At 40.9% G+C, this 25765-nt stretch overlaps 1 protein-coding gene across 3 annotated transcripts in view; it reads right to left on the bottom strand.

Moving 5' to 3' along the window:
- Nucleotides 1-25765, bottom strand: part of CDH4 (cadherin 4) — a 1066699-nt gene that overhangs the window by 311274 nt on the left and 729660 nt on the right. For all 3 annotated transcript variants that reach the window (XM_087959221.1, XM_087959220.1, XM_087959222.1), the window contains one exon: nucleotides 17925-18095. In XM_087959221.1, coding sequence (XP_087815347.1) covers nucleotides 17925-18095 — 171 coding nt within the window. The remainder of the gene's footprint in view (nucleotides 1-17924; nucleotides 18096-25765) is intronic.

Consider the following 25765-nt stretch of genomic DNA (forward strand, 5'->3'; position numbering starts at 1 on the left):
CTTCTGTTCTGTTTACTTCTGTTCTGTTTACCTTCCTTTACTCACCTTTTTCTTCCTTTTTCTTATTATAAAGTATTATAAGCCATCTAAAAAAGACTCACGGTCAGATAGGCAGCAAATAAATTTAACAAATAAATAAACTGAAGGAAGGCAATGAATTCATAGTGCCATAGGTTTTAACAAAAAGTCCAGTACTGGCCTTTAAGGAGAGAGATTCTGCACAGAATTTAGCATCATGAACTATAGAAATTGGCTACCCTTGGGTATCTCTGCTGTAAGAAGCATAGTGGCTTAGTGGCTTAATGATGTTTAGAGATTGTCTATGTTCCGGCGTTCGAGTCCTAGCACTGCATGGCAGAGTGAGCTCCTGTCACTTGCCTCAGCTTCTACCCATCTAGCTGTTTGAAAGCATGCTACCTGTGACTAGATAAATAGCTACCACTTCAGTGGGAAATGTGGCAGTATTTTGTGTGGCTGGTACGACATCTACCAGAACCTGCCTGGATATGACTGCAAAATGACATCAGTGATGAGAAAAGGCCACGGATGATAGCAATAGCACTTAGACTTATATACTGCTTCACAGGGCTTTTACAGCCCTTTCTAAGCTGTTTACAGAGTCAGCAAATTGCCCTCAACAATCTGGGTCCTCATTCTACCCATCTCGGAAGGATGGAAGGCTGAGTCAACCTTGAGCTGGTGAGATTTGAACTGCCAAATTGCAGTCAGCTGGCAGTCAGCAGAAGTAGCCTGCAGTACTGCACTCTAACCACTGTGCCACCATGGCTCATGATGCTGCAGGATGCCACACATCTCTCTGGTGCAGAGATAGTTTGCCCCATGGTTAGCACGTGAGCGTGAACTAAATGGACTAGCACTCTTCAGCAGCCAAATAACTACTTTGTGCTAACTAACACTGTAGTTTCCTGCTTAATTGTATCATCGCCAGAGGCTGAATAATTAAATCTCTGCTGTCACTGTTAAGGAGCTCCTGACAGCTTATAAGAGATTTGGGTATCATGCTTTGTGGTTTGTATGGTTTTTACGCTATGCTTTTAAATCTGTTTGCCACAGTTATAGAATACCGCTTACAATCTCTATTCATTGGTGTGCTTATTGTCTCTATCACCACTCTGACGCTTGCCAAAACAATTGCCCTGAGAATCACAATCCAATTGCAACAGAGTGGACTGCTCTTGAGACAGCCAATGGGAGCCAGCCACTTGATTGTGCTATTGAAAGGACACAACATTTCAAACAATAAAGAGAAGAAACACATCCTCATTATCTAGGCAATTAGGCAATACCCAAGGAAACCATGTTACCTGAGAGCGATATACAGGAACAATTTTTTTCTCCCATCTAGCTTGAAGTGGGTGGATTTATACATTATTTACTGTTGCAGAATATTGATCAGTCTGCTTCTCCAGAAGAATGATGGGAGCTAATTTGAAACTCGGTTGTTTGAAACACAGGCTATTCTTTTTCCAAGAAGATTTCTTAACCTTAGACTGTCTACTATTGACCTCACCCCTTTCCTAAGAGGTCTGTAGGGGGCGTGCATAAGCGCACCAACGTGCCTACCGTCCCTGTCCTATTGTTTCTCTTATTCTTCTTTTATTTTTCTTATATGTACCCATTTCATGTATTCACAACTATGTATACGCTTATACTTATTATCTTGTAAACAATTGGCAAATCAAATAAATAAAATAAATAAATAAATAAATAAAATTTCCTGAATAAGAATAAACCACGTTTTGCCAGATCCAAACCCTATTTCTCTCGAAGACTGTTGAATAACAATAGCCTACGTTTCAAACCATTAGTTTGCAAAGCAGAAAGGGACTGACTTCAGATCTATTGTCCATTTTTCAGCACTGTTCCTGTAAGTCAGCTGTACTACATTTAATCATGACTATCTGCAACATTTTTGTCAAAGCAGTCATTGAAACACAAATTCTGTCCTGTTTGGACATGGATGTGATGTCATGATGCATGTAGTAAAACGGTGGTTCTTACACTAGGATAGGGTGAGGTGTTAGATGCATCTAACCGTTAGATTGGGTTAGATTCTAACCCAACCAAAGCACTGATAGCTCACCATTAGATCTGGCAAACTAACTCTCCTGCTGACACCAAGGACCACCATTTTAGGGCAAACAAAGTCCCCAAACACTTCATGGAGTTCTCCTGATATCTGTCAGGGCTGAAACCAAAAAACAACACATGGAGAGTCTTCCAAGTTGAGTTTTTCTTTCCTTTTTATTGTTTCACACAAGATCTTGCCAGACTGAGGACTTTACTGTCTGCATCTATGATATCTCTATGAACTATTAGGGAGGGGCAGTCTTCACCCTCTTTCTCTCACACATAATATCTGGACTCAGTTGCCTCTTACTCCTCTGAAATAAACTCCTGTCCCACCTAGGAATCCACCTCTTTATGACATTCCATCACAATATCCCATGAGTCTTTGGTTTAAAATAACATTGGCAAAGCTTCACTGTACTATGCCCCCTTCCCCTTAAGTTGGATAAGCAGCAAAGGGTGAACCATTGCAGTCTAATTGTGTCTGAAAGAATGCCAGACTTTGGCAATGGTATTTGTAATGGATACTCCAACCTTTTGAGCTGCATTACACTTGTGCTGCCTCAATGGAGGATAGACAAGGGTGGAGCCCAAATATTCCCTTCCAGCTCTATTCTGATTGGATTGATTGAAATCCATTGCTGTTGGGAAAGTGTCAAAAAGTCATCTCAATTTAATGTTTCTCAATCTCATCAACTTTAAGATGTGTGGAATCCAACTCCCAGAATTCCCCTGCCACTATGCAGGATGTGGCTGGCTATGGAATTCTGGGAATTGGAGTTCACACATGTTAAGAAATGTTAATTTAAAGCAGGGGTGTCAAATTGCATTTCTTCTGGATCAGCATTGTAGTTCTCCTCCATGGGCTGGCCAGGGGTGGGTCAGGATGTGGGGAAGAAACAGGGTGGATGCCTCCAGCAGCACTCTGCTGACTGAAAACGGGCCATGAGGAGGCCCTGTGAGGCCTTTGTGTGGACAATTTTTGGCCTCCCCAGCCTTTAGCAGCCCTCTGCCGGCCAAAGCAGGAGGCCAGGAAGGCCAAAAGTGGGGGCCGCAGGTAGTTCTCTCGTGGCCGTTTTGGCCGGCAGAAGCACCGCAGGCCAGTCCTTTGATATTATCCAGGCCAACCCCGTGAGCAAGATTTAAGTACCCTGCAAGCCAGATTTGGCCTGTGGGCCTTGAGTTTGACACCCCTGATCTAAAGGGTCATTCTAGGTGAAGATACATCCTGCCACTGGTTCCTCCTAAGGGAAGAAAAACTGCACAAAACCTACATGCTTTCAGACAATTTCCTCTCCAAACCGTTTCCTCCAACTCCACGCTAATAAACATATTGTGGAACTTAACATATAATTGTCTATTACCTTAGGGTAGAAGAAGCACAGGGCTGACTTACACATCAACTCTAGACAGTTGATTTGCTTCTTAATTGGCCACGAGCTTCAGAAAAGCTGTTACCAGCAACCGTAGTAACATTTCTCACACGGGTCATAGATATTTTAATTTCATTAATTTTTTTAATGATCCTAAATAAAATCCACGGGACCATTTGTTTCTCTAGGTTCAGCCTCAAGGCCCTGAAGAACAACAGAGAGATGGTTTTTTTTTTTCCTTGTGTCTCTGGAAAACAGAGGTATTGTTCCGGAACATTCACTGGATATCCCAAATTTCATGATGCACAGTTGGGTAATTTCTTAATTAGCTCTCAAAAACAGGTGGGCATTGCTGCTTAATATATAAATTGCAGCTGCCAAGAATGGGCATGACCAAGATTCTATAACCTGTTAGATTCTGTCCTTTTGTAATGTTTCATCCTTAATTCTGTTTGTATTATGTTCTTAATGGCACAATTTTGCCTGGTTGGATTTACCCCCAGGATGGAGAAAGATTTCAGCCTTCTTCATTGATCTCATTTGAATTATTCCAATATATCAGGGGTTGCCACAAAGAAGAGGGAGTCAAGATATTCTTCAAAGAACCTGAGAGCAGGACAAGAAGCGATGGATGGTAGTAGTCATGGAGAGAACTAACCTAGAATTTAGGAGAATTTTCCTGATAGCAAGAACAATTTATCAATGAAACGTCTTGCCTCCAGAAATAGTGAATGTTCCAAAACTGGAAGTTTTTAAGAAGAGATTAGACAACAATTTGTCTGAAATGGTATAGGGTTTCCTGCCTGAGCAGGGGATTGGACTAGAAGACATCCAAGTTCCCTTCCAACTCTGTTATTCTGTTCTGTTCTATTCTATTCTATTCTATTCTATTCTATTCTATTCTATTCTATTATTCTATGCTATGCTATGCTATGCTATGCCATGCCATGCCATGCCCTGCCCTGCCATGCCCTGCCATGCCATGCCATGCCCTGCCATGCCCTGCCCTGCCATGCCATGCCCTGCCATGCCATGCCATGCCATGCTATTCTTCTGTGAGAATCCTTAGAGTTAGAGGCAGAGCAATACAGGTAGGCCTCAACTTAAAACAGTTCGTTTAGTTACTGTTTGAAGTTAAAACAACACTGAAATAAGTGATATGACTTTTTCCCACTTACTGTGGTCATATGATCAAAAACTCAGATGCTTGGCATCTGACTCATATTTATGATGTTTGCTGTGTCTGTCTGTCTGTCTGTCTGTCTGTGTCATGTGATCTCTTTTTGTGACCTTCTGACAAGCAAAGTCAATGGGGAGGTCAGGTTCACCAACAACCATGTTACCAATTTAACATCTGCAGTGACTCATTTAACAATTGTGGCAGAAAGGTCATAAAATGGGGCAAAAACTCAGTTAACATATGTCTCCCTTAGCAACAGAAATGTTGGGGGGCTCAATTGTGGTCATAAGTCAAGGAATACCTGTAAAGACTTTTAAACTTGGTTCTGTGTTATGGCACCTGCCACTGATGGGTCTTCCAAGGCCACATGTAGAATTGAGATAGTCTCTACCCTAAAAGAGGTGTAATAGAAGCAGGTGATGCTGGACTGAGCACAGTTAAACCAGATCTCTGAAGATTTTCCCCATGACTACTAGAGTTAGACCTTGACTTATGACCAAAATTGGGTCAGGGAATCCATTTGTAAGTTATTGCCGTTGTAAACTGAAGCACCTAAGTGACTAGATCTTTCCCCCCCCATCATTTTTAGCAGTGGTCGTTAAGTGAACCTCTATGGTTTTTAAGCAAATGGAGTGGTCATTAAGTGAAATTATTCTTCTGGGTGTCAGAAATTGCGGCCATGTGACCACAAGATGCTGCAATTGGTCATAAAGGTGAGCCAGTTGCCAAACTGCTGAAATGCAGTCACATGACCGTCATGTGAGAGAATGGTGGCGACATTTTAAAATGGCCGAAAGTGCTTTATGAGGCATAAAGCATCCATCCTGAGGCCGTCATAATTCTGAATGTTCTAAAATGACTGGTCATAAGTTGAGGGCTGCCTGTACTAATTTTATTCAGTGGGAAGAAAATAATAAAACTTGGAGGGTGGGCAAACTTGCTAATTTTCAAAAGACTTCTGTTTGCCGTTCTCCCACTCTTGATGGAAAATAGCAGGAGTTCATATAACTGGAATTTGAATAATTTGGGCCCTGTGAAAAAATATTCTCAGATTTTCCTGATTTCTTTGATTTTAATACACATTTTACCAGGCATGAAGAATCAGGACCACATGTTAAGTTAAGCGGATTTATTGCTCACACCTATACACAAGAATCTAGTCAACTAACTGGTCTGCACTGAATTGGCACTGGTTTAGTTTACTTTACTTTATTGTCATTGCACCTCATACAACGAAATCAAACACCATCTTCAGTGCACATCATAACCAGGAATAAGATAAGACATATAAGAGTAAAGAGAATTCAAGAGGGGCTGAACCTCGACCACTTGTGGGAATGTAATGATTCTAGGCTGAGTCCTTTCTTGACTCCACCCCCAGTCTCTCTCTGTCCTTCTCCTACACATTAAACACAACTGCTTTGGACTCACAAAGTATAGAAACAGGACTTTTTTTTTTAAACCAGAGAAACATATTTAGAGATTCTCAGATAATTGAGTACCCAGTTCCCAAACTCACATTCATTAGTCCTTTCCCAATTATGCGGGATCACAAAATATGCATAAAAACTGTGCTATGGAAGGAAAATGGGAAGCTTTGTGATAAAGTTATAGTAGTAAGCATGGATCCCAGGGAACAGAGGGAGGAAAGCAAAATGTAAAGATCCCTCCTCTTTGATTTATTTGATTAGCTCAAATGGATTTATTTATTTCAATGAGTGTGTATGTCATTTCTCTATCAGTGATAATCAGAGTTGAGATTATCAGAGTTCAAATGCATAAAACAGCATTTGAAATTATGCAAATTTCACAGATATTGGATACCTTTCTAAAAGTTGCACCTGAGGATAATTTAAAGTGAGAAACAACCCAGAGTATGTATGTATTTCCTTACAACTGGTGCAATAATTCCTGTTTTCAAATACATGTTTCTATTTTGCTCTCTTCCCAAGAAGTTTAATTAGCAAATCCAGCATCCACCCCTAAATTGCCACAGGTTATGCCAAGAATAGTCTAACAGATTTGTCACCTGAGATGGGAAGTTGATCTGCACATGTGACCCCTCATTTTCAGTTGTCATCTACATACCTCTTCCAAGTGACAATGGTGCTGCTACTTATCCTGTAACCAGCCAACTCTCTTTTAGACATTATCTGAAAGATTCCTTTGAATAATACATTGTGAAGTAGTGGCAAGGACTGCCTTAAATTGATTTTAACAGGTTCATGTGTGGTGGGATCAGTGATGGTATTCTACCGGTTTGGCCCAGTTCTGCTGAGCTGGTAGCAGCGATGAGCAGCAGAGACTGAACCGATTCTCTCCGCTGCTCTGCTTTTGGGCTCACCTGGGCTCTCATATTCACCTTTATCCACTGAATTTGAAGCGCAGCTGCTTTGCGCAGAACAGAATAGTGCTGCGCGGCAGCTGCTGAAGCGATCAGGATTGTTTAGGCTTGCAGGAGGTGAATTAGAATGCCTCTGCGCCTGTGCAAAGTGCATATTTGGCGCACGCATGCACGCAAAGTGTGTGCATGTGCCCAAAGCACGCTGACCAAGCCACACCCACCGAATCGGTGGTAAAAATATTTGAATCCCACCACTGGGTGGGATGTAGTCTGGATTCCCAGGAGAGAGGGGCTGCATTCCAAAGAAGCAAAAGACAGTGACATTCAGACAGTTGGTGTGGGAGAAAGAGGGTGAGGACAGCTCCTCCTTAACAGTTTCCAGAGTATATATACTTATGGCGCAAATAAACCAATTCAATTTGGCAAGATTTAGGTGTATGTAGGTGAGGGACAATAAAGGAAATTGCTTTGCAGTAACTCTTGTCAAACTAAAGCAAACTACTTACATCACTAGCATTGGTGCTAGAAGGGAAGGGGGTTTGGTCTCTGTTTATACACAAATTGCTTGCCCAGTCAGTGTCTGTGAATGTTCTTAGTGGCGATGTAGGAGATGATCAGGCTGAACCTGAGGGAGGGGTCTCTTTGTACCCACAAGAGATCTACATCCAGCCCACCTTGAATTCCTCCTTCTCTTATAACCCACTAATTTCCCTTGGCTGTTAGTAGTTCAGATTCTTGTAGAGAATTTAAACTTACAATACCCATTTGAACTGTCTGGGTGTCCTGATTTTCCTGGCGTTTGACCGGTTCCTTGCTTAGGCTGTTATTTACTGTTTAATTGTTTGTCTGAGATTGTAGTTCCTTGATTGCTGTATTCTTTACTGCTTGAGTGTTCATTGAGTGTCTAGTATAAAACTTGCTGTTCATTTCTCAATATCTGAAGGTTAATTTCTGGCAAGGAGGTATTGTGCTCTTTAAACTGTTTGGTTGTCTCTTTTGAATGGTATATGGACATTGTTTATCTCTATGTGCCTACTGATGGCTGTTTTATCTGAGAGGCAGGCTTCAGATATTTCTATATGTGTTGGTTGAAAGAAACTCCACCAAGGCATGCCCTGTGATACTTTTGCAGTGGTTTCCCTAGGGAAAAAAAGGAGGCGAAAGAAAAGGAGAAAAAAAAGAAGAACGCTTGCTAGTCCTGCAATCAACAAAGCTTGCCTGATGACAGACAAAATACCATCTGTTGTTTTCCCACTCATGTAGTTAGAGGTTAATGCATTCAGGAACATTACATACCAAATAGCAAGTTCCATTGAGAACATTGGGACTTTCATCATTTATAGAAATAGATTTCGTTAATGTCCAGAAATATGCTGCAGTGGGAACTCAACTTTCTTTGGTTCTCATTCTTCAGCTGCAGGGTTCTAGTTGAGCTAATTTGTTCTAATGCAGGTTTTCCAAAAGGCTGGAGCCCCTCTGTTAAATTCTGCATCTTGGGGAACCTACAGAAAGTTTCTCACACCAGCAACGTACCTCTAGGACCTTACATGCTTAAAAAAAAAACAAGAACATTTAGAAGAAATGTCAAAATGACACCTGTGATGTGCAATTAAATTTTTGCCTGGTTTTTTTTTTGGGGGGGGTTCCCACATCCAGGCTATCTTAACCATAGCCTGCAAACACATTTATTCCCATGGAGATCCTTCAGAAATAGTGATAGTGGGCATTACTAAAAGGGAATCTTCCCTGTCCTTAAAATGTTTCATCTTCTCAAAACCTTAAAAACTTCCAGTGTTGAAGCATCCACAATTTCTGGAGGCAAAGTTATTCCACTGATTAATTGTTCTCACTGTCAGGAAATGTTCTCCTTAGTTCTAGGTTGCTTCTCTCTGATTCGTTTCCATCCGTTGCTCCTTGTCCTGCTTTCAGGTGCTTTGGAGAATAAGTTGACTCCTTCTTTTTTTTTTGCCAGCCCCTGAGATATTGTAACACCACTACCATGTCACCCCAATCCTTCTTTTCATTAAATTAGACGTACCCAATTCCAGCAACCATTCTTTATGTGTTTTAGCGTCCAGTTCCTCGAATCACCTTTGTTGCTCTTCTCTGCACTCTTTCTAGACCCTCAACATCTTCTTTACATCATGGCAAGGCAAAACTGGATGCAGTTTTCCAAGTGTGGCCTTACCAAGGCATTATAAAGTGGTATTAAAACTTCATGTGATCTTTATTCTATCCTTCTGTTAATGCAGCTGAAGATTGTGTTGGCTTTCCTGGCAGTGTTGGCTATTTTGGACAAACTAAGTTCTCTGGCTATGGTTTTGGCCACTTTTGATGCCACAGTTCTGCTCCTCTATTTTCAATCAGATCGGTTTCAACATCTAAAATGAATTCGACTATCTCTGGCATACTCAGACTATTGCTTAATGAAACCCATGTATTAGCAGAAGAATACAGGCCCATTTCTGGAATGAAGCGAGATTGCAGCTGACAGGGGGGTTGAATACATTTGCAAGAATAACATGGCCCTGCTTGTTTCGTTTACCATATTTTCCCTGAGAATGAAATGCGTTAATAAACAGAGCATTACAGCCAGGGGTGGGATTCAAATGCTTTTTAACAACTGGTTCTGTGGGCGTGGCTTAGGTGGTGGGTGTGGCTTGGTGGTCATGTTATTGGCTGGGTGTGGCCAACTCAATATCACTCACATCGAGGCACGCATCTCCTCACCTGGCCTCTCATGACTGTGGGGACGCTGCAACAGTCATATGTGTGAAAAATGGTCATAAGTCACTTTTTTCAGTGCCATTGTAACCTTGAATGGTAATTCCACACAAGCAAAGTATCAGCAAAGAAGGGGAAAAAAACTCCAGAGACGTTCTTGAGACAAGAAGTCTAGTCCTGCCAAGAATGTAATAAGGGTTAACGGAGAGGCAGTTTCTGTAAGCAACACCAGAATGTTTCCTTCCTACCTTCCTTACAGGATTAGGCCAGTAATTTCTTCTAACAACTGCTTCTCTGAACTGCTTAGAATGTTAACAACTGGTTCTAGCGAATAGGTGAGAACTGGTAGAATTCCAACCCTGATTACAGCTCATCTTAGCTGAACAGGGAAAGGGCCATATTTCAAGCGTCTGTGGGTCACATCCAGCTTCATTCAGCCACTGCCTGGCTTAAAATACTGACAAGCAGCTAATCAACTTCCCACAAAGTGGAGCTTTGCATACGTCACAATAGGAAGCCAGATCAAGAGGAAAGAGTTGGAAGAAATAATTACCCCATTTCAAATGAATTCAACCTATTTTAAACAAATAGTGTGAAAACACAGTTGGCTTCAGAAAGCCAGATACAAACACATAGTCCTTAAAATGGCACATTCATTTGCAGTACACTGAACATCAACCGTTCCCAATTGGCACAAGTGAACACATTATTTGTCCAGTTATTTTACACATGAAAGGTCGAACCATTATTTTTTAATTAACGGGCAGATCAGGTGGCAAGAATGGTTGGCATATTAAATCTCATAAGCCACCCAAATTCGCCCCAAAATGAAATGAACAAACAAATCTAATAAATAAATCAAATATTTATATTTGCACCACACACAGAACTGGGAATCAATGATTTATAAATATAGCTTCTGCATGTTTAGAAAGTTTATGAAAATTCTGGTGAAACATCCATGCTTACACTGAAAGAAAACAAATAGCAGGATGGGCATAAAAATAATAATCATGGTTTATCCTATTTTAAAACATTAAAAAATATGTGTATACCAATAAAAAAGAGTATGTGCAGTTCAGGGTGGAACTGTGAAGTCTTCTCTTTGAGCTTCATTGTTACTTTACAGATCTTTCATTTCCTATCTAGGTAACATCATCCGTGGTAATAAGGGTGGAGTTTACTCCCTGTTTATATACGCTAGCACTGATGATGTTACTGTCAACTGATAAAATATTTCTCTGGTCTTTTAGAGTTGTCAACAGAAGGGGAGAGAGGAGCAGTGTAGCAGTTTGCAAACCAAAACTGCATTCCATAAAAGTTTTCAAAGATAGTAACTAGGTGACTGAAGCTTCTGCTGTGCAAAATTCTAACTGGAGAGCATGATTGATGACTCTTGGCTGTGGATGTGTCCTATTGGAGAATATGAATTATGATACACCCAGGGGTGGGGGTGGGGGAAAACCAGGGTCAAGGGTGACAATTAATTATATGTCTCAGAGTCGGCTACACCCAAGCAGTGTTGGCATGTTAACTCCCAATAAATCCTTTTTAAATTTTGGAAGTTTAGCTTGAGACTCATGATTTAAATGTGGGTAACTCCCGGAATCCTGACAGTTACCTGGTCAGGTAATGAAATGTCTGCAAATTATCAGCCAAGTTCAAAGAGCATCTGGGATTGACATACTTATATTATGCATATACAAAGTTGCATATTTTCAAACTGTGCACTGTTATTTTGTCTTTATCACTGGTTTGTTGCATCCATCAGGATATAATGTGACATATATTTCATGGTTCATGAGGAAATGTAGCAGAGGAATCAGTGGCTATTTGGATTTCCCAAATGTTTGGTCAAAACATAATTGTTTCATCACGCTAAAACATATTTATGTTGGACCTAATTGGAACCTTAAACAAAGTCTATCAAGAAGTCCTAGGACTTTAGGCTTGCTTAGTAAGTAAAAAAATAACCCCAAGAAAAGATTACCAATCAATTTTTGTGTGCTGTCAAAAAGAAAGAAAGAAAGAGAAAGAAAGAAAGAAAGAAAGAAAGAAAGAAAGAAAGAAAGAAAGAAAGAAAGAAAGAAAGAAAGAAAGAAAGAAAGAAAGAAAGAAAGAAAGAAAGAAAAAAGAAAGAAGAAAGAAAGAAAGAAAAGAAGGAAAGAAAGAAAAGAAGAAGAAAGAAAAGAAGGAAAGAAAGAGAAAGTAAGTAAGAAAGAAAGAAAAAAGAAGGAAAGAAAGAGAAAGAAAGAAAGAAAGAAGGAAGGAAGGAAGGAAGGAAGGAAGGAAGGAAAGAAAGAAAGAAAGAAAGAAAGAAAGAAAGAAAGAAAGAAAGAAAGAAAGAAAGAGAAAGTAAGAAAGAAAAAGAAAGAAAGAAAGAAAGAAAGAAGGAAAGGAAGAAAAAGAAAAGAAAAGAAAAGAAAAGAAAAGAAAGAAAGAAAGAAAGAAAGAAAGAAAGAAAGAAAGAAAGAAAGAGGGAAAAGAATGGCTCTTTGTAGCCATCAAAAGTCAGCTTTGGCTGCATCCAATGGCTTTCTTATATAGTAGAGCAGGGATGGGGGACCATGGCCCCTTTATAACTTGTGGTCTTCATCTCCCAGAATTCCTGAACCAGCCATAGGCAATGTTTTCAAACTGTGCACCATTATTTTGTCTTTACCACTGGTTTGTTGCACCCATCAGGATATAATGTGACATTTATTTCATGGTTCATGAGGAAATGTAGCAAGGGGACCGGTAGCTCAGGAATTGCTGGCTCAGGAATTCTGGGAGTTGAAGTCCACAAGTCATAAAGGGGCCATGGTCCCCCACCTCTGCAGTAGAGGTAGAGAAGGCAACACAACTTGCAGCTCTCAAAAAAACCCGAATAAATCCAGGGATGGTATTCAACCGGTTCAGCTTGCTTAGGCTGAACCGGTAGCTCCAAGGGTCATCTGTGAGTGAACCAGTTTGCTCCAACGATCAGATGCTGGGCCTGCCTGCCTGCCCCGGCTCTATACGAAGCTTTATTTCCTGGTTTTGAAGCTCAGCTGCTTTGCGTGGCACAGTGGATTGCCACACGTCAGTTGTTGAACACACAGGGAGAGAGCAGGATTGCAGAAGAAGACCGGTATCAAACCCTCTGCGCATGCGTGAACCATGCATGCGCATGCAAAGTGCACCCACCAAGCCACACCCACAGAACTGTGGGTAAAAAAAGTTGAATCCCACCATGGAAAAAAAAAACAACTCTGTAGGAATAACAGACCTGAGACCCAAAAACGATAGAACTGAAAAGTGGGAAAACTTCATTCAAATGCACGAAGTTCTTTTTGCTATGAACTGGGTGCATTGGTAGTTCTTTTCCCTTGCATTATTGACAGCTGGGGTAACTTCGACTTACTCCATCACTTGCCACAGACCGAATATATATTAAACCAGTAGGACACCCATAGCTGTTTAGATGTTGCTAAACTACTGGCATCCGTCACCATTAGCTATGCCACCTGGGGCTCCTAGAGACGCTTAGTTCTTTCTCGCTCTCTGGGAAAAAAAAGAAAGTTGTAAAAGCTGGCTTCAAGGGGCTGAACATCTGCACTGTATTTTAAGCACCCTTCCTGAACCTACGGCAGATTGAGGATGTAATTTATGTGATCAAGTCTGCTCACACCTTGGGGGATTAAACCAACCATTTGTGTGTGTGTGTGTATGTGTATGTGTTTTATTTTTGAATGCCAGGCACTTTGTGAGGCAATGGCTAATCAGTACAGCGCAGGTAATGATTGCATTCATTTTAACCCTGGAAAGGACTCGCTAAAGCATTATTTCTTGACAAGGCTGCAAATGATCCATCCTCATTTTCTCCAATTATTTCCTGAAATTTCTTGCAATTACGCCGCAATTTTATTCCAGAGGACAACTTGACAAAAACATGTGCTCCTCTTATTGGCTTTTTGTTTTATTCGGTATTTGCTTTTAAAACAGAAAAGCTTCCATTGGATGTGTTGCTCCGCTGTACATTTTGCTACAGTTCCTGGCATCAGATACATCTATTTTATTTCCCCCGCTTACGGTTTAAACTATCCTATGCTGTATTTTATCAATGTTTGGGTTGGTGTGAAATGCTCGCTCTTGTCATTTCCAAGAGGGGGCGGGGATAAGTGTTGCTGAAGATGTGATATGATTTACAAACTCACTAACTTGACAAAGGGCATTTTGACCAGTGACAAAGTGTTTCACTCACGTGTACATCTAATGAGAGCAACAGTCCATCAGGAGCGCATGAATGAATATGGTTGTGAGAGAAGACAAATGGGTTATAAACTGGTGACCAGTTTGTTCCCATCCAGCTGAAGAAACTAAACAATCAGATTTCTGCCAGATGTGATCATTGTTAGTTGAGCAGCATATGAGGCTTAAAAGGAGGACGAGAGAAAGGAATGAAGAATTTTGGTGCCCAATATACCCATAGCAAGGCATGGTGGCAAGGTAGTTAGAGTGTAGGATTGCAGGCTAATTCTGCCAACTGCCAGCAGCTCGATCCTGACAGGCCTCAAGAAAATATCCTTCTTAAATGGTAATGCAGCCTCTTCTTGAAGACATCCAGCAATGAAAAGTCCATCAAGTTTCTTGGTAACTGGACTATCAAATTTCTTTTACCATTTTTTTTTTTTTTGCTAGCTTAAATCAGTATTCTTGTCATTTAAATCCATTTTGTGTCCTGTTGTCTGGGATGAGCTTCAGATGATTGACAAGTGTTATCATTGTTCCAGCTTTAGTTGTTTCTTCCATTCTAAGAGCCGTGGTGGTGCAGTGGTTAGAGTGCAGTACTGCAGGCTACTTCTGCTGACTGCTGGTTGCCTGGAAGTTGGCAGTTCGATTCTCACCAGGCTCAAGATTGACTCAGCCTTCCATCCTTCCAAGGTGGGTAAAATGAGGATCCAGATTGATGGGGGCAATATACTGACTCTGTAAACCACTTAGAGAGGACTGTAAAGCACTGTGAAGTGGTATATAAGTCTAAGTGCTATTGCTATATCCATGATTCTTTATGCACATGGGTCTCCTTATCTTCAAAAAGGTTTATAGCTTATCTTCCTCTTCCTCAACTTCTCTATCATTATATAGGTAGTCCTCAACTTACAACTATTTGTTTAGTGACCATTCAAAGTTACAACAGCACTGAAAAAGTGACTTAAGACTGCAGCATCCCCATGTTAGTGGAATTAAAATTTGGTCAATTGGCAACTGGCAAATATTTATGATAGTTGAACTTTCCCCAGGGTCATGGGGTCATTTGTAACTTTTCCAGTTGACTTTAAGCAAGCAAAGTCAATGGGAAAAGCCAGATTTGCTTAATGACCACCTAATTCACTTAACAACTGCAATGATTCGCTTAACACCTGTGGCAAAAATGGTCATATAGGAGGGCAAAACTGCCTTCTGCTAAGCAGTGGAAAGTTTATTATCAATTGTGGTCACAAATTGAGAACTACTTGTGTAATAATATTGTCATTTAAATGATCTTTGCTTTACCAGCTCTAGTGCTCTAAGTTTTCTGAAGATAAACAGCTATTCTGTTTGTTAGCCTTTGCCACTTGAAGAGGTCTGGACTTCAACTCCCAGAATTCCCCCAGCCAGTTGAAGTCCACACATCTTCAAGTTATCAATGGTAATTGCTGAGTGCCAATGAACCAAGTGGTGTTACTTCCAAGTAGTTCTTTATTGTTGATCGCCTACAAACAGAATCTTGCCAGACTAAAGCAAGTATCTGCATAACTATTCGATATAGTCTGTGAATTGCTAGGGAGAATCCACTTTCACTCTCTTCCTGCCTATCAGACATTTTAAGCTCCTCTGGGAAAAAGCCCCTCTCTTCTGTGACTCCTGACTACATTCCACCACAATGGACAAACAAGAAGCTTCTTGGATGAAAAACGAAACATCTTCAAAGAAAAACAAACACAACTACAAACAACAAACAAACAGAAGAAGGCAATGGAAAATCACTTCTGAACATCACGAATGAAGACCAATATACTTGTCCTAGGATAATGATGTGAAATTGAATTTGGGTTACTGGGAACAGAGCTTTAGTCTTCTGAGTTTTTGGATTCATGCTGGAGCCCATCTTCAGGGATTTCTCTACTAGAATACATGCTTTGGGCTGTTCTGTGAGTCGCGTTTATGTGGTGCCTTCCTATTGGCTGATTGGTGTGTTGATGGCTGGCGATTGAAAGATGGGCTCCAGCATGAGTCAGAAAACTTGGAAGAGTAATTTCCTGATCTCAGTGACTGACCAAAATTCAATTTCACTTCTGAAAATCCTTGCCAAGAAAAACACAAAATTGGACACAACTGAACAAAAGGAAAAAGAACCCTCCTAATAAAGCATACAAATATCTGTACTTTTATGAGTCAAGCTGTAGATATCTCTAGTAGAAATTAAAAATTGGCTTTTGTATTTAACCAAGTTTCATCCTTTTTTTCTTTCCCTTCCTTTTCCCTGATGCAAATTCTAAAATCTAGGATTCTTAGGAACAGGGCCCTAACTTTCATTTCCTATAAAGAACCCCATACATCCATACACAATATATGCATGCAGATTATTATTTCATTCAAATAGTTAAATAATAAGTCCACAGAAGGAACGGGGGCATGGAGAATGCATCAAAAGAGACCCTCCCTAGTTTCTTGGTCTGTAAAGGTGAAGGGCAGAGAGATGGACTTTCAGACTTGAAAGAATCTCTTAGTATAACCTTATAATCAGGGGTTGGATGCTACCAGTTTGGCCTGGTTCGGCCGAACCGGTAGCTCCAAAGATCATTGGGGAGTGAACTGGTTCACTGCGATGATCTGCTGTTGGGCCCACCCACCCACCTGGGCTCCCATACTAACCTTTATTTTCTGCTTTTGAAGCGCAGCTGCTTTGCACGGCACAGCAGATTGCCGCACATCAACTTTTGAAGACACAGGAAGAGTGCAGGATTGTAGGAGGTGAGTAGGAAAGCCTCTGCATGTGTGTAAAGCACATGTTTGGCATGCACTGTGATGACCCAGGCGTGGCACAAAGGCAACACAGTCACATAAGTAAGAAGAGTCCCTTTAGTACCTCCAACTTTGCCCCCAATGTTCAGGTTACCTTCAGCTGGAGACAAAACTCTCCCAAGAACAGTCTTTAAGTGGAAGCAATTCAGTCCGAAAACAAACTACATACAAACTGTAAATAAAATCCACACAAACCACGCTGCAGTAATTAACTTGACAGGGCAGGAGAAGGAATTGCAGACTTGAAAGGCCAGCAAAGCACACACAGCTGGGAAGATGCCAGGAACCCAGATAAGCCTCGACAATACCAGATAATTCACAATTTGCTCTCAACAGTTTGCTGTGCGCAACTTCCCCTTTTAAACACTGTTCCCAGCTGCAGCTAATGAAGGGAATCAGGGCCCTTTCCTCCCACTTATGCCACGCAACTCATGTTGCTCCCTTCTCCATTCCTCCCTGTGTGCCCTGCGATGAAGAGGGGGTGGGCCTGGATCTTTCTCTGAATTCCCTCTTCCTTGCTCTACCTCTCCCCTGCTCTGCCCAGCCACACTGTGCCCTTCTCCAGTTTCTTCCACAGCCAACGGAGCCACACTCCCACTCCCTGCCAGCTACTCGGCCTCCCCCTCTGAATCAGATTCCAACAGGGGCATGACATGCACGTGCAAAGTGTGTGTGCACACGCAAAGTGCACCCACCAAGCCATGCCAACCTAACCAGTGGTAAACCACTTTGAAAAACACCACTGCTTATAATAAAATTTAAGTTAGTACTTATTGTATTTCTCATCTGGACTACCTGGCAAAGCTGACACAATCTCTCTTTCTGCATGGCAAAACTTGATTTCACTGTTTGCAAATTACTCCACATTAACACCTGAGCAAATCTTTGTGCTTCAAAGTAAAGGTGATGATTCTATTATCCCACTGCTTTTTGTGCTCTTATTCATATTTTCAGTTTTTTTTTTACAAAGGTCTATCCATGCATTAATATTCATCGGCGACCACTGAATAGCACATCCTTGGAAAGCCTAAACAGCCTGCTCATGCCATCGGACAGTACTTGTCTAAAGTCCAACTTGGAAAGTGACTGTTTCTTTCTAAAGATAATCTACTAACAAGCTTTGGGAAATGTAATCTCCATTGATCTTATGCAGAGGTACAAAGTATTCTGTCACTCTACTTACCCTGACAAGCTGCTGTGGGAAGGGTCCTCTTGAATTTTCTGGCACGTTAATTGGCGGGATGACCCAATCTCGCTTTTGACGCTTGAGTCCGTAAGAATTCTGCTGATGACGCCACGGGAGCAGAATATTGCCAGGTTCTTGAAGGTCTGCTGTCATGTTCTTCTTTCCTTTCTGTTGATTTGGGAAAGAAGGGAGGGGAGTGGGGGAGAAGGGTCATTATTTTGCTTTTGTCAAGTTTCATTAAACAGCGGCAAACAAAAACAAGGAGTCAACCATAACCCAGTTGTTGTTTTGCTCTCCCGCGCGGGAGAGAAAAATCGCTTGTCAGAACTGTTGCTATGTTGAGGCTGATTTGAGCTGGAAAATTCCTGAAAAAATAATAATATTGTTGTTCTTATGATAAAGCAAACATTTCTCCATTACAACAGCGTGTGGTGCTTTTATTGACATCTGTGCTGTGGCTTCATTTTTTTCACTGATGTTTGGAGCTGTCATTAGATAATCAAGTCTTCTTTCACGACGGATTGTCTTCATTATACCAGCGGCAAGAAGCTTGATCAGCTCCTTGGAGGATGAAAATCTGCAGATTTCTAATAATTGCAATCAATCACAACAGCCAAATGAAACAAGTCACAAATACTTCCAGGAGGGAAGTCAAACACCATTATAAACGAGCATTCGTCAATAGCTCTGAATTTTAAACTAGGACTGGAAGTCGTCAGGAAAGCTCCAATCAGTGGTGGGATTCAAATTTTTTTACTACCAGTTCTGTGGGCATGGCTTATTTGATGGGCATGACTTGGTGGTCATGTGACTGGGTGGGTGTGCCTTGGTGGTCATATGACTGAGTGGGTGTGCGAACGGGTGTAAACCAGCTGAATACCACTTCTGGTTCCAATGCACCTAGTCCTCAACTTGCAACCACAACTGAGTCCAGAATTTCTGTTGCTAAGGTGGTTGTTAAGTGAGTTGTTCCAATTTTATGACCTTTTTTTGCCACTGTTGTTAAGGGAATCACTGCAGTTGTTCAGGGAATCATGCAATTAGGTGAATTTGGCTCCCGCCATTGATGGCATGTTGGAAGCCAGTTGAGAAGGTTACAAATGGTGATCACATGACCCCGGGGCCCTGCAATTGTCATAAATACATGCCAGTTGCAAGACTTTTGATCATGTGACTGTAATGGGTCATATGTGTGAGGAATGGTTTCCACTCACTGTTTTCAGAGCAGTTGCAACTTTGAATGGTTGCTAAATGATTGGTTGTACATACCAATCTACATACTACCTATAGATGACCAGTTCATCACAGCTAGGAAGAGAGAGAGAGCCAGTTTGGTCTAGTGCTAAAGACACCAGTCGAGAACCAACCGGGAGACAACCGGGAGTTCTGTCTTAGCCATGCTGGGTAACTTGGGCCAGGCACTCTATTTCAGCCCAACAACCTCATGGGATTGTTGTTGTGAGGAAAATGGAAAGAGGAAGGTGTATTCAGTATGTTCGCTGAGTCATCTATAAAAAAACAATAAAGATGGGATTTTTAAAAAGATCCTAAATAAATTTAAATTTCCTGGGTTTCTTCAGTATTATATTCCATGCCAAGAACAGAGAGGTAGAATTGTGCAGGATATATAAAGTATTGGGCTTGAACTGAGAGTTGATACTCAAGTCTCCATATAAACATAGATTTCTCTGGATAATTTTAGACCCATTCTTTACTTTAGCTAGGCTATCTTTTCTGAGGAATACGTATCCCACATATCTCACTCACAACAGAAACAGGAAGAATGTAAGGGTAGCAATGAGTAAATTCAAAATAAACTGAAAAGTGAAAGAAATGAAGTATGGTAGCATCTGGGATCATTTGCAACACAGGGCACCATGACCTGACATTGTGTGATAGCAGTTTAACAGTGTTTGTTTTAAGTCTACTTAGAAGCTGATGTGTGGGAAACATTCCTGTTCAACTGAACAACTCAGAGGTCGTATATCTTGTTATGAATGTGTCTAACTATTAAGTAGATGGGAGAAGCTCTCTTAAGCTTGTTGGTTTTCACATGGAAGAAAATCCTCTGTGCAACCCAGAGCCATTGAAAACTGTACTTGACCAATTTTTCCTTTTTAGTCGTGGCTTACCTGCTTAAAAAAACCAAACCTTTTAAATTCATGATTATTCTATGTTATTCTTAAATTGTTATTTTTTTCGCTTTCTTTTTATCAGAGCTATGCGAGCCTTTGGATTCAGTTTCCAAAACACAAATAGAGAATTACAGATTACAGATTAACAGAGTTGGAAGGGACTTTATAGGTGATCTAGTCCAGTGGTCGCCAAACTTTTGGAGCTCAGGGACCACCAAACTCATAATTTTAGACCCCAGGGACCACTAACCGGTTCTGAGGGTGTGTCCTAATTTGTGGGTGTGGCTTGATGGTTATGTGACTGGCTGGGCATGGCTTGTCTGTAAATATTATAAATATTTATATAAATATTGAATTTTTTATAAAAAAGGAGCAACTTTTATCCAAAATCAGGCAAAGCAGGCAGATTGAGTTGCTCACAGAATCACAGATTCATTCAGAGATCTATCTATCTGCCATTGGCTAGCTCAGTCTGTCACATAAAATTTGTTTGCAAGCAAACTCATAAAATTAACTCACAACACACCATGCATGTAAATATTGATTTTTTTTATAAAAAGAGCAACTTTTACCCAAAATCAGGCAAAGCAGGCAGATTGAGTTGCTCACAGAATCATTCAGTGATCTATCTATCTGCCATCAGCTATCTCAGTCTCTCAAATTTGCTTGCCCTGAGTCTGCACTGAATTTGCTTGCAAGCAAACCTTCAGTCCTTAGGGAGGTGCGGATGTGCTGAGCCGAAGATCTAAAGATTATCTAGAAAGCAAGAAATCCAACCATTTCCTGCTTCCTAGCTAATCTAAATCTTCTGGCACAGCAGAACAGATGATGGTCAGAAAAAGGAAAAATAGCAATTTAGTAAGCAAGTTTACCGGGTAAGGAGTGAGTGGGCAGGGACGGTTTCCGCGGGCTATGTGGGTAGTGCAGCCTTGTGTTTCTGTGCAGCCTGGATTAATTGCTTTGTGGGGGGTGCTCTGGGGGTGAGATTTCTCTGCAGCCCACCAAAATTTTCTCATGGCCCACCAGTAGGCCGCGGCCCACTAGTTGGCGACCGCTGATCTCATCCAACCCGCCACCCAAGAGGGAGACCCTACACCATTTCTGACAGATGGCAGTCCAGTCTCTTCTTGAAAGCTTCCAGGGATGAAGCTCCCACAACTTCTGAAGACAAGCTGTTCCATTGGTTGATTGTTCTCACTGTCAGAAAATTTATCCTTTATTTCCAGGTTGAATCTCTCCTTGTTCAGTTTCCATCCATTATTCCTTGACTGGCCTTCAGGTACATTGGAAAATAGCTTGATCCCCTCCTCTCTATAGCAGCCCCTAAAATATTGTGTCAGAGTATATTCATGAACTGGAATAGAGCATAGTAAAAAGGTCAATCAATGAATAGGAATCACAACCAAATCAGCCAATGAGGATAGTTTGGAAACTGAAACTAGAAGTAGCCTAGGTGTGGCTCTATATTAAGCTCTGCATCTCTGCAGCTATGTTGAATTCTGAGTCTGTCTATTGAAGATGAAATTAACTTGCTTGCTTGCTGAAGACTGGAGCTCTGCTCTGAACTTGCAACATGTTTCTGTCTGAGTTTGCTCCACGTTAGAGAAATCTACAACTGGTTTGTAAAATCTACTTATGTTTTTAAAGATGTTAGATGAAGCATCAGCCATCTGTGTTTATTTTTCTGGAGCTGAGTTATCACTGCAAAACTCTCAATATATTGGAACACTGCTATCATGTCTCACTTGGACCTTCTCTTCACTAGATTAGCCATGCCCAGTTCCTGCAAACGTTCATTGTATGCTTTAGCCTCCAGTCCCCTCATTATCTTAGTTACTCTTCTCTGCACTTTTTCTAGAGTCTTAACATCTTTTTATAGTGTGGTGACCAAAACTGGATGCAGTACTCTAGGTGTGGTCTTACTAAGGCTTTATAGAGTGGTATTAGTACCTCCATTGGTCTTGATTGTATGCCTCTGTTAATGCAGTTTAGGACTACATTGGCTTTTTTTGGCTGCTGCTGCACACTGCTGGCTCATATTTAACTGGTTGTCCACTAAGACTCCAAGATCCCTCTCACAGTTACTGCTATTGAGCCTGGTTTCACCCAGTCTATACATGTACTTTTGGTTTTTCTTCCCTAAGTGTAGGACTTCACTTTTCTCTACATTGAATTTCATTTTATTAGATATGGCCCAGTGTTCTACTCTGTCAAGATCCATCTGGATCTTGAGCCTATCTTCTTGGGTGTTAGCTATTCCTGCCAACTTAGTATCATCTGCGAATTTGGTAAGTTCCCCTTCGATTCTGTCATTCTAAGTCATTTATGAAGATATTGAAGAATACTGGGCCTAGGATAGAACCTTGTGGTATCCCACTGATTATTTTCCTCTATGTAAATATAGCACCATTAAGCCAATGCTCTTTAAAGCAGCTGCATCTTTTAACAAGATCACAGCCCATCCTCCCCGCTGCCACTGCTCCATGCTCTGGGGGAAAAAACACAACTGCTTTAAAATGTTGCAGGCAGATGCTAGATTTGTGCTCCTGGGCACTTCAAAGTACCGTTTAAAGATCAAATCCAGAGTGCTGTTTTCACAATCCTACTTTGTGTAATTCAGCATTTCATTGTTGTCTCTTTCTTCTTATCTGCCTAGAGTGCCCAAGTGAGGGGAGAGGGAGGTAACTACTACGTGCATGGGAACCTGCTGACTTGAATAGAACTGAGAGGTTTAGAGCGAATTGTTTTCAACTTTCCTAAATGGACTGCATACAGCTGCTCCTGTATCTTTCTCATACTGTGGCACTAAGTCCTTAGGGAATCTCATTTAATCTCCTTCTGCCATTCTCGATGCTTTTACAAGAGCAGTCAAGGCACAGCTCTTTTGAATGGGATTTATCTGCTCGTCATGTTTAAATGTTCATTTTAAATGTTTTGTTTTTGTCTTTTATTTTAATTTTTTTTAGCCAACGCTAAAGTGCTCTGAGACTTTAGAATGCAAACAGACAGGCACCTGCCACATAATGCTCCAGACTTCACAACTGTTGATAAGAAAGACAAAAGAATCAGGATAGTGGACGTGGTGGTATCTGAAAACAGCAGAATAAAAGAGAAAGGACTGGAGAAGATATCAAAGTGCAAAGACCTGCAAATAGAAATAGAACGACTGTGGCTAAGGTACCACCAAGAGTAATAGGCACCTTGGGTGCAATCCCCCCCCCAAAACCAGAGCACCATTTGAATACTATCGACATTGACAAATCTGCCATCAGTCAATTGCAAAAGGCAGCTTTACTTGGAACAGCTTACAACCTGTAACATTATCTCTCACACCATCAAATATCAACACCTGCCTATCCTAAGTCCTTGGGAAGGACTCGACAGGTGGATAAAAATGCCAAATCCACTCTGAACATCTGGCTGATTATATGATGAACTATATGATTATATGATATAACAATAGTGATAAAAATGATAACAACAGCATGACAAAGTAGCGACAAGGGTGCAAACGAAGATTGGCAAGAAATACTGTTTGCCTGCAAGCAAAAACTGGTGGGATCATAGTATAGAGAAAGTCATAGAAAATGAAGAAGTTAAATTGCTCTGGGACTTTAGAATTCAAGCACACAGGCACCAGCCATATAACATGCCGGACTTAACAACTGTCAGTAAGAAAAAAAAATAGTGGACATGACAATACTTGGAGATAACAGAATAGAAGAGAAGAGACTGGAGACAATCACAAAATACAAAGACCTGCAAGAAGATACAGATTTGTGGCAAAAGCAAGCAAAGATAGCACCATTAGTAATAGGTGCCTTGGGTGCAATTCCAAAACAACTAGAGCACCACTTGAATACTGTTGGCATTGACAAAACCACCACCAGTCAATTACAAACAGCAGCTTTACTCAGAATAGTTTACATCCTGCAACAATATCTTTAACTCCTCAAACATTAACATGTCTATCCCAGGTCTTTGGGAAAGACTCGATACATGGATAAAAACACTAAATCTAGTGTGAAAATCTGGATGGTATGTGACAAATTTGACTTGGCACTATTGTGGGCAGGGGTGTTCACAGAGAAAAGGGGTTAAAACAGTCAAGATTGTCGCCATGAGTTTGCTTTTAGAGACTTTCACAGTGGAGTTGCAACTTTCATCTTGATTCAAATTTTATTTAGGAAAAATATATATATAACTGTGAATATGAAATCATTTTTACCAGCAGATGGAGTCAGGCTGTCAATCTTGTATCATTGATGTATAGGATTTATGTGAAGTTTACAAACACAATGTTTGAAACATACAATTAGTGACCCATCTTATCCTCGTATAATTCACATTTAATCAGTTTGGCTAGCAATTCTTTTTGAAAAAATCATGTTTGTTGAACAGTAGCTAATGAATGTTTACAAGGAACTGAATAACCTGACTCCATAATGTGTAGGAATAAAAAAGAAAACAAAATTCACTCACGCAAACACACACACAAAATCTAGAAAGAGAGCTAATAATCCTTTTTGTATTTGCCATATATCAAGAGTTTTACTGTAATTCTGTTATAAATTAAGCTGTGTAAGCTACCCAGATTTGGTAGAATTCTGATTCCTGCCTGTGGTATTCCATTATTCTACATGACTACTATCTCCATACTGTAGGAAAGTTCTCACATCATGTTCTGTAAATGTGCTTTTAGGCCCTCAAAGTTGAGAGCTCTGATGTAGGAGTTTGGTCTAATAATTAAGGCACCAGACTAGAAACTGGGAGACCATGAGTTCTAGTGTTGCCTTAGGCATGAAAGCTGGCTGAGTGACTTTGGGACAATCACCAAGAAACTGTGAGTTCTAGTCCCGCCCTGGGCATGAAAATCAGCTGGGTGCCAGTGATTCAGCCCAAATTACTTAAACACTCTGCTGAATTAGCTATTGATCTAAAATTTCAGAAAGGAAGGTTGGCTTTTGTTACTCAAAAAATGGGTGGCTATGAAGGAAGAAAATGGGGTGAAGCAGATATAGAAGTTGGTCATTAGATAATGGGACAAAGCTCAGTAGTTTAAGTCTGATATTTAAAGCTATTCACGTATAACTGCCTTTTTTTTTGGCAAGGATTTCCAATGGAGGAAGGCAAGTGATGGGTTATCTTTTGGACCTGTTCATTTTTGATGTACAGACACCTCAGACCGAATTATCTATGATCCTGAGGGTACAGATAAAACCCCCAAGTGGCCCCAACAACTCTCAGAGAGTGCTAACAACCAGATGACTGCAAATAAATACAATCCTTTCCTTTCCCCTCCCCTCCCCCCACCCATTCAGTCAGAATCTATCCTTCCAGCCCTTCTACCATCCAGTCTCAACTGTCAGTCAGTACCCGTCCTTCCATCCTTCCACCTTCAGAACAGATAAAGTTTCTTGGATGAGAAGCAAAACATATTCTTCACCTTCCTCCAGGAAAAAGACAAAGTCCAGTTGCCTTTTGAAAAAAACATCTTTTTCAATTGAACCTCGGTGGCGCAGTGGTTAGAGTGCAGCACTGCAGGCTACTTCTGCTGACTGCCGGCTGCCTGCAATTTAGCCGTTCAAATCTCACCAGGCTCAAGGTTGACTCAGCCTTCCATCCTTCTGAGGTAGATAAAATGAGGACTCAAAATTGTTGGGGACAATAGGCTGACTCTGTAAAACCACTTAGAGAGGGCTG

Source organism: Notechis scutatus, chromosome 3 (assembly GCF_049901735.1).
Source record: "Notechis scutatus isolate UNSWTSFEM ecotype Mainland chromosome 3, rNotScu1.2, whole genome shotgun sequence".
NCBI classification, from domain to species: Eukaryota; Metazoa; Chordata; class Lepidosauria; order Squamata; family Elapidae; genus Notechis; species Notechis scutatus.